Here is a 14,091-nt window from a genome sequence, read left to right as displayed (position 1 = left end):
CTCCTATTCTTGGTAAAGGAGAAGAAGGCTGAACTATTCACCCTAGTCTCCATCCTGAGAATCTTCTGACTCAGAAACCTATACACACTCACTAAGGGACCCTCCTTACTTATCTACGCTTATCTTTTTCTGATTTCTTGATAAAACTATACTACTTGAAAAAACAAATCATAGAAACTACACTATATGAGTTTATGTCCCATGTTTCAATGGGACTCCCTGGTAGTACGGTGCTAAATTCTCTGGCTTTTCTAGCACGCACGGCCTGTTTTGTTTCATATAGCACCAGGATGATTAAGACTTTTCATAATAGCGGGTGAAGCTAATACTTGGAATAAGTAAGAATGAGTGAAGCTAATACTTTCTTTGTTGTGCTATCTCAAGAGTTTAGCTTAGAGAGTTGGAAAGGAAATAGGGCGGTGGGTAAGTGAAAGCTCTAGTTTAGTTTTGGTAAATTGATGAAATCCTAAGTGCTAATCTAGTTTATCAAAGTGATTATGAGATATGTGGCACTACTCCAAGTGATAAAGAAATTGTGAAGGTCATGATGATGATGATTCCATGGTGATGATCAAGCGCTTGGACTTGAAAAGAAGAAAGAGAAAAACAAAAGGTTCAAGGAAAATGTATAAATGGTAGGAGCTATTTTGTTTTGGTGATCAAGACACTTAGAGAGTATGATCATATTTAGGTTCGATAGCCGTACTATTAAGAGGGGTGAAACTCATATCGAAATGCGGTTATCAAAGTGCCACTAGATGCTCTAATGAATTGCATATGCATTTACGATCTAGTGTAGTGCTAACACCCTTGAAAATATTTGTGAAAATATGCTAGCATATGTGCATAAGGTGATACACTTGGTGGTTGGCACATTTGAGCAAGGGTTAGGAAATTCACCGGCGGAGTGTCCACCCGTAGAGTGCGAACAGTCCGACGGTGCCATTGGTGCCCTATACAGAAAAGATAGAGGTCACTGTGAGTGATCGGACGCTGGTCTTGGAAGGACCAGTGCGTCCGGTCTATAGAAGCAGCGAAGACACTGGCGTTGGTCTCTAACCGGATGCTGGGTCACTTAGTGACCGGATGCTAGAGGGTTGTGTCCAGTCCAGCTGACGTGGCAACACACAGAGGAGACACCAAGTGACCGAACATTGGGTGAGTCCGGTCGAGCATGACCGGACGCGTTCGGTTGTGATTTCTTGCTTCTAGATGCTTACTGGAAACGACCGAACACTGAGGTCCAGTGTCCTGTCACTTCGAAGCAGCGCATTCGGTCATAACTTAAATGTACTAGTGACCGTTGAGATCGGGCGATCAGCGTTTGAAGTAGGGGACACGTGGCACACATCGTGCGACCGGACGCTGAAAAATCGGGCGATCAGCGTTTGAAGTAGGGGACACATGGCACACATTATGCTACCGGATGCTGGGGTTCAGCATCCGATCGATCTGACCAGAGCGTCCGGTCGCCCCGTGTTCAGTGCAGTGAGGAGCCCAATGACTCTATTTGTGGGGGCTTTCTATTTAATCCCTATGGCTGGCTCTAGCTGACTCTCTTGGTCATTTGCATTGACATAGCAACCTTGTGAGCTTAGACAAAGCCCTTCCACCCATCTCCATCATTGATTCATCATCTTTGTCAGATTGGGAGAGAATCCAAGTGCATTGCTTGAGTGTTTGCATCTAGAGGCACTTGGTGTTCATGTTTTGCTGTGGGATTCGCTTGTTACTCTTGGTGGTTGCCGCCACCTAGACGGCTTGTATTAGCGAGGATCATCGAGCGGAGGTTGGTGATTGTCTCTGGCTCCGATCGTGGTGATTGTGATGGGTTCTTGACCTTTCTCTAGTGGAGAGCCAAAAGGTACTCTAGTGCATTGCTCGTGGCTTGTGTGATCCTTATCTTGTGTTGGTTGTGCGACATCCTATTGAGAGTTTGGCGTGTGATGCCAATTAGCGCGTGAACCTTCAAGTGAGTGAATCGCCACAACGAGGACTAGCTTGCCGGCAAGCAAGTGAACCTCGGTAAAAAATCATTGTGTTCATCATTTGATTCCGAGGTAATTGGTCTTCATTGGTATTCATTCTTGTGATTGATTGGTTCACTCCTCTACACAGTGGTATAAATAAATTGCTCACTCTCTTTACATTACCGCAAACTAGTTGTCAAGCTCTTTAGTGTAGCTAGTTGTGAGAGCTTATTAGTTCAGTTAGTGTAACTCTTTAGTTAGCCTTTGAGAGCACACTAACCTAGTGTAGTGACATAGCTATTGTGTGATTAGAAACTATATAATCTAGAATTGTGGTAGGTGGCTTGCAACTTTAGTAGGCTAGCGCAACACTTGTTTCGCCTCATAATTGTCTAACCGGTTTGTTAAGTGTTGTTGTAGAAATTTTTAATATGCTATTCACCCCCCTCTAGCCATTAGGACCTTTCAGTAAGGCCTATTTCATAATTCTTTTTTGGTGGTACGGGTGACTGAGGTCCATCAAAACAGTAGGTACATTCGTCTAAAGGGTAGACCCTTGAATTCACTCAGCCTGCTTTCGGCAACAACATTAAACTTTACCTGGCTATGGGGCTTTGACTATGGTGGCTCCTCTTTGACTCTAACCTCTGCCTACCTATAGTTTCACTCAAGTCGGTTCTTCCTTTTTACTTATTTGAAAGTGGGTGTCGAAAGGAAATTGAGTAAGTATCATATTTTTGGAATATCATTTCAGGCATTGGATATAAAGAATAGCTCCTAAGTAAGGTTACTAAGGTGGCTAACAATGGTTGGTAGGGCGAGACCCACTGAATAAGCTCATTGTTTCCTAGGCGTGAGGCAATCTCTAGGTTCACGGGCTTGCGGTTCTCTATAAGTGGTCGCATAGAAGAGCCTTCCATAAATACAAAGTCTGTAGACTCTACGGTTTTATAAGTACCACTCAGAATGGTATAAGTTATAATAAGGAAGGAATACGGCGAGTGAATACAGTAGTTAGGTAGCTTATTGTACTCTAGAGCCTTCATGATCTTCTCGTAACTAGAACGGTCATTAAGACATTCTAGATATTTCTTTTTTACTTCCATTTTCGTTTTTTCAATGTTGTGAGACTAGCTTTGGCAGTATGGTACTACTCTACTTCATGATTTTTGGTTCTACTTCAAAAAATGCATGGTTCAGTAGCTCAACCATTTTCTAGAATTTTGATTGTACTCACCAAAATGAATTAAGGAGGCCCCCATCTCCATGAGCTTTTAGTTGCTCTAAAAATTTATAGAGCTAAGGCGTCTGGGAGGAGTCCACTTCCCCCGTCTCGATGAAATACCTCTGCTCCAAACTATATGTTGTTTCTTTTTTTAGTTGCATAGTTTTAAATATTTATGTAGACATATCATATATATAGGCATACAACAAAATTATATATACTGTAAAATAAAGGCAAAACAATAGAGCCATCACAGCCGTATTAGTAAAGTATCACGTTGCTTTTTTACTGTTGATTGCCGCATGTAAGCTCTGCACTACATACTCTTGTAAGCAGAGGAGTAGGGGATACAGGATAGCAAGTAATCAACAGAAGCAGGAATTCTAGGGAAGGACGAGTTCTTAGAAGAAGAATAGAGGAGTGCTTGAGAGTTTACCGAGTTTGTTCATAATAATTGTTATCCTCCTCTCTCTCCGATTACATATACTGAAATGACACGGCACTCTCGCCAACTGGTGGTCGGTCACTTCCACTCTGGCCCATGGACTCATATATTGGGCCTGCGGTCACGCCCTCCTCGACGCGGCCCATGCTCGGCTTGAATGTCGCCATGAACACCAGGCTAGCCGTCGTCATTCCCGTTATCCTCCTAGGTTGATGATGTAGTGGTATGGGTGCTGACATCCCCTCCTTGATAAGAGCCTACTTGCCCCTAAGTAGGTGCTTGAGGAAAACACTAGCGCAGAGTCTCCATATCTTCCTAGGCGGCCAGAGAAGATGGCATGCCTGACCACTGGATGAGAGCTTGAAGACAGACATCGGCACCGACCTTGGTGACACGTTTCTACAACACGCGCTTAGGAACCTACAAACCATTGAGTGAGAGAGGGTAATGGTTGAGCAGTATGGGTTACCGGTACCGCCACCTTCAATTGAGAAACATGAAACACCGGATGGATGGAAGATGAATCCGACAACTTCAGCTTGTAAGCCACAGTTCCAATTTTGTCAATGATCAGGAAAGGGCCGAAGAAGCAATAAGCAAGCTTTTGATTGGCTCGTGCTGCGATGGAACTCTAGACATAGGGTTGCAATTTGATGTAAACCCATGTACCCACGCTGAATGAACGTTCAGTGCGGTTCTTATCAGCTTGAGTCTTCATCCGGTTCTTGGCACGGCTAAGCTGGTGTTGTATCAGAGACTGCATAGCTAATTTCTACTGAAGCCAGTCATCAAGAGTATCAACTAAATAGGCAGAGGTGGAATCAATACCGAGCTACCTAGGAGACTGACCATACAAGGCTTCAAATAGAGATATGTAAATTGATGAATGCCAAGTTGTATTATACCATTATTCTACAAGATGGAGCCAATCAAACCACTTGCTCGGAACACCATTAGCAAAATAGCAAAGGAAGGTTTCCATGCATTGATTCACTCGTTCCGTTTGTCTGTCGGTGCAGAACTAAGACGAAGATCGACTCCTGCCAAACGGAACAACTCATGCCAAAGCTAGCTAGTGAAGATCCGATCATGATTTGACACTAAGGCTATTGGAAGACCATGGAGACAATATATGTGCTGCATGAATATCTTAGCAATAGATAGTGCACTGAATGGATGCTTCAAAGCAACAAAATGACTGTACTTGGAGAAGAGGTCAACCACTACTAAGATGCAATTGAATCCATGAAAAATTTATAAACCCTCAACAAAGTCTAAGGATATAACCTGCCATGCAGCCGAAGGAGTTGCCAGTGGTTGTAACAGCCCTGGATATTTGACTCATTCTAGTTTGGCTTGCTGACATGTTGGGCAGCTCTGGACAAAGGCAGTAATAAGTTTCTTCATGCTGGGCCAAGCAAAAAGTGACTGGATGCGTTTGATAGTTGCTGGCGCGTCTGAATGTCCCCCCACTGGCGAACTATGCAGTGCCTGAATCAATTTCTGCTGTAAGGCAGAGTTGTTGCCGACCCATATTCATTGCTTGAACTTAAGTAGCCCCTTGTCAATGGTGAAATTGGGTATGACATTAGGACTTGTGGCTAACTTAGCAAGCAAGACAGTTGCATGGGAATCTTGCTGATACCCGGAGATGATTTCATCCAACCATTACGGTGTAATCATAGAAATGCACAACAGGTTTCCTCGGGATGTGCCCTGCAAGACAGAGAATCAGCGGCACTATTATCACATCCCTTTTTATAGATGATGCGGTACTATAGCCCTAATAACTTGGTGAATACCCGCTACTACTAAACTGTATGCAATCGCTGATCATTGAGGTGAATCGTTGCTTTCTGATCAGTGTAGACGACAAACTCGGCTAGCTATAGGTAAGAGCACCACTGATCCACTACTATCAAGATGGCTAGATATTCTTTTTCATATGTTGAAAGGCCTTGATTCTTGGCACCCAATGGCTTGCTAACATAAGCGAGTGGGTGGCCATTTTGCAACAGCACTACCCCTACACCAGTCTGACAGGCATCAGTCTCAATGGTAAAGACTTGTGTGAAGTTTGGCATCCCCAGAACCGGTGCTGAACAAAGAGTTTGCTTGAGAGTATCGAAAGCCAATTTATGTTCAGAGTTCTACACAAACAAGGAGTGTTTCTTGAGCAAGTTAGTGAGCGGCTTCGCTATAACTGCAAAATTGTAGACAAACTTTCTGTAGAAGCCGACGAGACCCAGGAACCCACGTAGCTCACGAACATTGGCTGGCTGCGGCCACTCTTGAACCGCTGTGACCCTGGCAGGGTCGGTATGAACGCCTCCACTACTGAAAATATTGCCCAAATAGTGTATCTCTTGTTTGGCAAATTGGCACTTCTTGAGCTTGACAACCCAGTGGTCTTTGGCGAGGAGATCTAGCACTTGCTGTAAGTGTTGTAAATGTTCCTCATAGGAAGAGTCATACACCAAAATGTTATAAAAAAATATAGTGATGCACTTGCACAGTAAAGGGCTGAGAGTGACATTCATGGCACCTTGGAAAGTTCCCGGTGCACCAGAGAGTTCAAAGGGAACCATAGTAAACTCATAATGCCCTGCATGTGTCGAGAAGGTAGTTTTATGTTCTTCACCTGGTTGCAATCGTATATGGTGGTAACTAGAGTATAAGTCCAAGATTGAAAACCATTTAGTGTGTCCAAACTCATCCACTAACTGATCGAACACTAGGATTGGGTACACAAACTTGATTGTCAAGGCATTCAAGTAATGATAGTCAACACAGAAGCGCCATGAACCATCCTTCTTCCTAACAAGCAGCATGGGTGAAGAAAACGGTGAAGAGCTAGGTTGGATTAAGCCTTAAGCTAGCATACTCTGAACTTGTGTGTCAATTTCGTCCTTCAGTTGGGGTGGGTAACGATAGGCTCGAATATTGTCAGGTGTAGCACCATTGATTAGCGGTATAGCATGGTCACAGGCGTGCTTTGGTGGTAAGCTGTCAGGAACCGTGAATACTTGAGAAAAAGCATCTAGAATATGTTGAATGTCTGATGGTAACACATTTGACTAAACTGAATTGGACTACATCTCAACTGAAAGCAATTGGAAAACCATGTCAACTGTAGATATGGCAGAAAGTCCATGAAGCACCAACTAAGTACCATCACAAGGTATAGAGATCCATTTAGCCTTCTAGTGAATTTCCATTAGGCTGTATCGCTCGAGCTAGTCCATGCCTAGAATCAGGTTGTAAAGAGTCCAACTGAAGAATCTTTAGATCATGCTGGAATGGGTGACCCTGCAAAGAAAATTGATAGTCTAGAATAGTAGATGTACAACTTTGATGGGAACCTAAGCCGGCTAAGGCAACTGATCAGCAATGGAAGCAGCCAGAAATGACGAAGAACTCCCAGAATCAATCAACACGAAAGGGCCAGAAGTGCCGTGAAACCGAATAGTGCGTTGGCCGTGGGATCCCATGCGAGCATCATGTGACAGGGCCAGAAGTAACTGCTCATCAGGTTCATCAGTATCTTTAGAGGTTGGCTCAATATTGAAGAAATTCCAAACTTCTTGCATTGCTTGCAGTGGAACAGTAGCAGCACATTTGTGTCCTCTCACCCATTTCTCGACGCAGACTTCACAGAGACCCCGGGCACAGCGTTAGGCCCAAAGTGTTGAAAGCTTGTCATCTTGGTCCATGGCAGGAGCCTTGTCGCCCATCACCTTGACAACACCAGGCAGCCACGGCTGTGCTAGCGCCAGTTTGTGCTGTTGTCTGAACCCCAGCCTAGTGGTGTCAGTCTTCAGAGTTGAAGCCGCCACTTCCTCCTACAATAGAGCCAACGAGTACGCGATATCGAGAGTAGAAGGGCGCTGCAATGTAACAACCATCCTGATATCATCCCGTAACCCATCCACGAAACGAGTGGTGAAGTAATGCATGTCAGGATTGGGTTGATAGGCTTTAAGTTGATCAAAGAGGGAGGAAAAGCGATCAACATAGTCAGTGATAGTGGATGTTTGGCTTATATGGAACATTTGGCGCACAAGCTTGTCACGCTGATCACAGCCAAAGCGATCGTGGAGCATTTTGCAGAAATCAGGCCAGGGTAGGCGATCTGGTTGGGGAATGGACTCGATCTAGCGACCAGCTGCTCCACAAAAGTTCATGCGAGAGGTACTTCATACATGTCGAAGTAATCCTCAGCCTGAGATATCTACAAACGAGTAGTATCCCCCGCATAGATGGGAAAATTTTGCTTGGGTAGTTTGCCAAGATTGGGTGGGTTAAGATTAGGAGGATGGTTACGACTATGAACATCCTAAGCTTCTCCATGAAACAGCGAAACCTCAGGTTTGGGCACGGAATGCATACCATTGGTCAGGGAATGGGATTGGGAAGAGTTCTCCCCAATACCATCCGCCCGTGGAGTCATTTCGATGTGGTGCCCGCTCAGACGAGCAGCCGTGAGACCCGTAGATGAACACGCGGCGCTCTGCTCCAACGCCGAAGGTGGTTGGGAGATCAACCCTATCGACGATGTAGTGTCGTCGAGGAATGATCGATCCCAATATTTTGTGAGTTTGTCCACCTTCAGCTTGAGATCGTCCACAGCACCTTCAGATTCCTAGCGCTAGCTCTCTAGGGCGCCCGCGACCTTAACGACGCTGGAGACGCGGTCGTCCTGACGCCGTTCAGCTTCGGCGATGAGGTTGTTCTGGCGCAGCTCAGAGTCGTTGATGTAGCGTTCCTAGGAGAGGTCGGAGTCGGCGAGGCGCTTAGTGATGGAGTTGTCGACCTCGGTCAGGCATGAGTCATCGATGTAGGCAAGGCGCTTAGTGACGGATTCGTCGACCTCAGCGAACTGCTTCTCCAGGAGGAGGCTGTTGTCGGTGAAGCGCGAGTCCAGCTTCTGATCCATCTCAGCGAATCGGTCCTCGATCTGGGTCTTCTGCTCGTTGAAGAGATGATGCATCTCGTCCAACAGGAGCTTGGAGTCTGGGTTCATGGCGCCGCGACTACGAGCGAAGCACGTGTAGTGAGGATGTGGGGGCGGCGGCGGTGGTTGACGATCCAGCGCCGGTAATCGAAACGGATTGCTCACGTGCCCGGGAATTACGGAAATCGGGATCGAGGGGAATCGATTCAATCTGTACGATCCAAGGCATTTGTAAGCTATCGACGAATCGAAGATAGGACAGAGGAAGGCGAAGAAATCGAAGGAATCTGATACCAAATGTAAGCAGAGGAGTAGGGGATACAGGATAGCAAGTAATCAACAGAAGAACATGCATGAATTCTGAGGAGGGAAGAGTTCTTAGACGAAGAACAGAGGAGTGCTTGAGAGTTTACACAGTTTGTTCATAATAATTGTTATCCTCCCCTCTCTCTCTCCGATTACATATATTGAAGTGACACGACACTCTCGCCAGCCGGTGGTCGGTCACTTCCACTCCGGTCCATGGACTCGTATGTTGGGCCTATAGTCACACCCTCCTCGACGCGGCCCATGCTCGGCTTGAATATCGCCGTGAGCACCTGGCTGGCCGTCGTCATTCCCATTATCCTCCTAGGTTGATGATGTAGTGGTACGTGTGGGGGTACAACGCAGATACCCATGATAGACCACATGGGTTGCGCCCTCAGGGACGGTCTAGCCCACAAGACGAAGCCTTGCGAGGCACGACGCTGCTCGGCGTCTCCCGCAAGACACCGGAAAGATATCCTGAAGATACTACGAGATCTGTTAGGATACGTATGATCTCATGATTCATGTAATCTGTTATTACTTTCCGGTTATCTCTCAGATCTAACCGACTTGTAGCCCCCGGACTATATAAGGCGGGCAGAGAACCCCTCCAAACACACGTCATATCATACGCTAGCCAATACAATCCAACAGACCACAGGAGTATGGTATTACGTCATACTGACGGCTTGAACCTGTATAACTCGTGTGTCTCTGTTGACTTCTTGTTCTCGATTACACGCATCTCTGCCGATTCTACCTTCGTGGGATACCCCTCGGAAGACTACGAACAATATTCTCAGCCTGTTCAGTTGGCTGGTTCGTATCGTTGCTGGTTCGTGAAGAAATACTGCTGGCTGGTTTATGTGAGAGAAAAATATTGTTCCGGCTAAAAATTTACGATCGTTTACGACAAGCCACAGCCAAAGTAACATGCTGTCTGTCGACAGTACGGGTGCGGACAACTCTGAACCTGAGCTATTTGAGGCAGTTAAAAACAGAGGCCGATGGCTCGTAGACTGATCCATATCCGTTGCATTCGTTCGGGAATACGATAATCACGCTGTGTTTAAGGATCACGCTGAGCTGAAGCGGTCGTGTTCTCTCAGGATTCAGGAATATTCTACTCTCCACAAATGGAGTGAGGCAGATCGAGGTTGCCTCAACCTCCTTTAATTTGTTCTAGAATCGAGATAGCCTCAACTTGCAGCGATAGCGGATCGAACTAGCCAACTAGGATAACCTCAGAGGTCAGTTAAATGAACTTGTGGCGTAGCACGCTGGTGGCTGCGGAACGATGGCTGTTTCTGCTATTTTTCCAGCTGATCTCGAACTTCACGAGTCTCGTCGCACGAACAGTCTGCTTTCCGGCGTAAATCACAATCGTGTCAGGAATTTTCTCCTCAAACCAAGAGCCTGCAATCTGCTCGATCAGAAAGCCCCGGGTCTATGACAATGGACGCTTGGACAGGACGTAGGAGGAGGCCATCTCCTCCGATCCTTCCTTCCATGTCGGCCACTCCTACTCAGCGCCCACTAGTAACTACGGGCGGACTGGAAGAAGATGACGTCCACCGATTGCCTATGTATGCGTCCGATAATAGATCAGCGTTTTGCCATAGGAAATGAGTGGTACCCACACGAAACACAAATTTATACTGGTCAGATACTCAGATATGAGAGGTACCATATGCCTAGTGGAGAATGGTTTCTCTATGCGCCGGACGTTTTTGTTGCAGAGGTGTTGATGATGCCATGTTTGATAGCTAAGGGCCAAGATGATGATATTGGGACCATATCCTTTAATTATATAGTCAAGGATAGGGTTTACATCAAGTAACCCTAATTATAGTATTTGGTTGTCTAGTTTGCTACGAGGAATAGAAGTCGGATCCAAGTGAATCCTCTATACATTGGTCTGCCTCTAAGTATATCTAGTCTATGCTTTGTTCGCTAAGTAGTCGAGATACTCCGTTCGGTTTGGGCCTCCTATGTGGCATGATAGGTCCACCCTGTCTCGGTTCGGTTTGCACCTGTTACTTATCATGTGCGAGTGCATAGTTAGCACAGCAGGGTTTTTGAACTACTCTAAACTCGGGTCATCCTCCAGCCGGAGCACCGGATAAATCTGTGAGTGCTGGAAAAAAAAAACAACAGTAAGTCCCGTCTCTCACATGCTTTTCAAATTTGCTAATTCTACATGTGTTCCAACTTGAACAAAACTCTTTCAAGAATTGAGTTAGCTTTAAAAAAACATTTTTCAAAACATTTTGACTTGCTTTCTCACCACCTCACAAGGTCCAATGCATCTGCAAAGTTAGTTCAAACCTAGTGGCACCATATATCCGTCTTTGCTTTAGAGTTCCCCTCTTAATAATACGCTATGTATATTAAATCCGACTTTCTTAATAGTACGCTATCTATTGCATCTCGACCTACGACCCATAACATGTACCTTTACCTTCGGACTTGTTTTCATCTCCTTCTATAATGGGTGAGCATTTGCTTCATGTGGCTTGATCTCCATCTTCACCATCTCCTAGCCTTGCTAATCACCATCACGTGGGCTCTACCTCAATCACAACTCATTGAAAGTATTAGTCCACTAGATGTCACTAATTGCTAGAACCAAAATTAGGGCTTTTCATCGGGTTGTAAAACCGAATCACATACTTGTTTTCATCACTAATTGCGTAGAGGGCCTGGCGGCACTTTAGAAAGTAAAAAAAAAAAGACAGACGAAAAATCACTTCACTCTTTAATATTAGATAAAGAAACACTTCTATCAAAAAAAGGATACAGAATCACTTTGGTATTTAATAGTAAGTATATAATAGATATAGAATGCAGAAATGTAGAAGACAGCAACGGCCGTGCTTTTTTTTTAGCATAGCGAACTAGCAAATGGGCCTAATTCTAGTTAACCCACTCCGGCCCATTAAATTTGGTATTGGGCTCCCGAGTCTGTTGGGCACCTTTGTAGTTTCCCAGCTTCAGTTTTTCACTGAAGTCCTTCAGTGTAGTAACGGCTAGGTACAAGACAGACACTTTACTATGTCACAAGTTTTTCTTAATGAAAAACTCTCAAATTTCATAATCACAGCAAGAAGCAGCTACGAAGTGTTTTTTAGAGGGACACACCGCGGCCATCCGGCCGGGCGGCAAATAACGCAACTCCTCAGCATTTCGGAAAGGAGAGGACATCCACATGTGACTTTGAAATTTGACAATGCATGGAAATCGAAGCTCCTTCGTGAGATCACATTGCCGAAGAAGTCCGCGTCCTCTGGGAAGAAGATGACTTCAAACTAGGCTGCTAACCTTCCGGACTACCGGTTGGCCTAGGGGTAACTCAGATGAGGTGAATTTGTTCATTATTATGACTTCTATATTTCTATATGTATGTACTCCGGTTGAGATTAGTTAGTTTCCTGGTTGCTGAACCGTTTTCTCCGTTTTTTCAATCTCATAATCATACTGGACTATGCCATGGTCCAGCTTACCCGTGCATGTTCCTTTCCAGTAGAATCTCAAGTTAACAAAGCACACGGTAATGATACTGCAACAATCTACTTCCACGGGGGAATACATCTGGATCAGAGCAGAAAGTAACCACACATTACATAGAGAGTACACAGAAGCGCACACATCGGTTCATGACTACTCTGCTAGCAACACCAACATGCATCCACGATACACCGTTACGAACTGTGTAGACGATTCCTAATAAACACCATAAATGACTAGAGACAGGTACATCTCGATCTAGCCCACACTCCATCTAGCTTCAAATACCAGTAGCATTATTTTATTACTCTCCGCCATGCATTCCTCGCACGGGACGCGCCAGGACGCCTCAGTTAATCCTGCAAAGAGAAGGAAGAAAAAGAAGAAGGTTACAGCACACATGTCGTGCGTCCAGAAACGCAGAACACAGAATGACGATAATCTACCAACAAAGATAACTGCAGCAGTAGTAGGATGAGAGAAGACGGCCGGAGCTAGCGTGTAGACGACGTACGTGTTGCAGTTGACGTTGGCGCTGATCTTGTAGGGCAGGGAGACGCCGCACTTGCTGGGCAGCGCGGCGGCGCGGCTGATGTAGGTGCCGCTGCCGTTGGCGCCGTTGGCGACGTTCTTGAGGCAGCCGCAGATGGTGCGGCGGTCGGGGGTGTTGTCGGCCTGCGCCAGCAGGCTGCGGATCCCGCCGCAGCACGGCTGGGGCGGCATCGCCCCGCCCATCTGGACGAACGGCAGGCACGGCATCAGCGTGCTGTACACCGTGGAGCACGACATCGCCGCGCGCACCGCGGTGGGCGGAGCTACCACGGTCGCCGCCAGCAGCACGGCCAGCGCCAGCGTCGCGAGCTTCGGAGCAGCCATGCCTCTAGCTCTCCCTCTCAGTCTCACGTACGATGGCAGTAGTGCAGCAAGCAAAGCTAGTAAGTGGTGAGTGTGTGCGTCTGTGATTCGCGGGTTCTGGTGTGGGGATACGAGGGGTTTCCAAGGGGGGTTTATATAGTGGAGGGAATTGTTACTGCCCATGTTACTATTACGGGTGGGTGCATTCAGATGGTTCGCTGGTATATGCATCGCTCTTACTCCCAGCTGTGGGAGTTTAATTTTTTAACACAGCGCGCTAGAGTAAATGCAGAAGTGCCAATGCACTCCTCGTAGCAGTGCTGCACTCTCAACGTTGTCATGCTCATGCATGGTTCATATATAATATTTTCGGCTAGTTCAAATAGGTCCTGGCATTTATCTGCTTGGCGGAAAATACTAGAACCTTAAACCGAAGGAGTCGATCATCTGTGACCGATCCACGATTCGCACTTAATTGATCGATGTATGCATGCTACGTATACTCCAGTGTGCAGCAGACAGCGGCGCTTACTTTTGTGGTGAACACCTACGTAACACTCTCGCATAACCTTAAAGTGGGTAAGAGCTTAACTCTTTATCAAGAGTTAATTTTTCTCTTTTCTATTAAAATATAAAAAAATACTTAAAGCTAGCTTAAAAGTCTAATTTTTTTTACTGCCCTGATCAGGCGATGACCCGGGACGACTGAGCTATAGCCTGTTCGTTTTGGCTGAAACGATCGTGGATTATAAGCCAGAAGTAATACTGGCTGATTTGGTACGAAAGAAAAATACTGTTTCAGCTTATAATCCACTATCGTATAAAT

General features: G+C 45.8%; 1 protein-coding gene across 1 annotated transcript; it reads right to left on the bottom strand.

The window, feature by feature from the left end:
- Window positions 1–12,457: 12,457 nt before the first annotated feature.
- LOC136453084 (non-specific lipid-transfer protein 2B-like) lies at window positions 12,458–13,398 on the bottom strand. The gene is made up of 2 exons (XM_066453661.1): window positions 12,925–13,398; window positions 12,458–12,769 (listed from the first exon to the last, which is right to left on the bottom strand). The coding sequence occupies exons 1-2, from the start codon at window positions 13,284–13,286 to the stop codon at window positions 12,760–12,762; spliced, it is 372 nt and encodes a 123-aa protein (XP_066309758.1). The 5' UTR covers window positions 13,287–13,398; the 3' UTR covers window positions 12,458–12,759.
- Between the last annotated feature and the right edge of the window lie 693 nt (window positions 13,399–14,091).

This window comes from Miscanthus floridulus, chromosome 5 (assembly GCF_019320115.1).
Source record: "Miscanthus floridulus cultivar M001 chromosome 5, ASM1932011v1, whole genome shotgun sequence".
Taxonomy (NCBI): domain Eukaryota; kingdom Viridiplantae; phylum Streptophyta; class Magnoliopsida; order Poales; family Poaceae; genus Miscanthus; species Miscanthus floridulus.
This window is presented reverse-complemented; position numbering and strand designations above follow the sequence as displayed.

What these genes read in the sequence shown, in the direction of transcription:
- LOC136453084 (XM_066453661.1), bottom strand. Translation starts at nt 13,286, where the DNA reads ATGGCTGCTCCGAAGCTCGCGACGCTGGCGCTGGCCGTGCTGCTGGCG.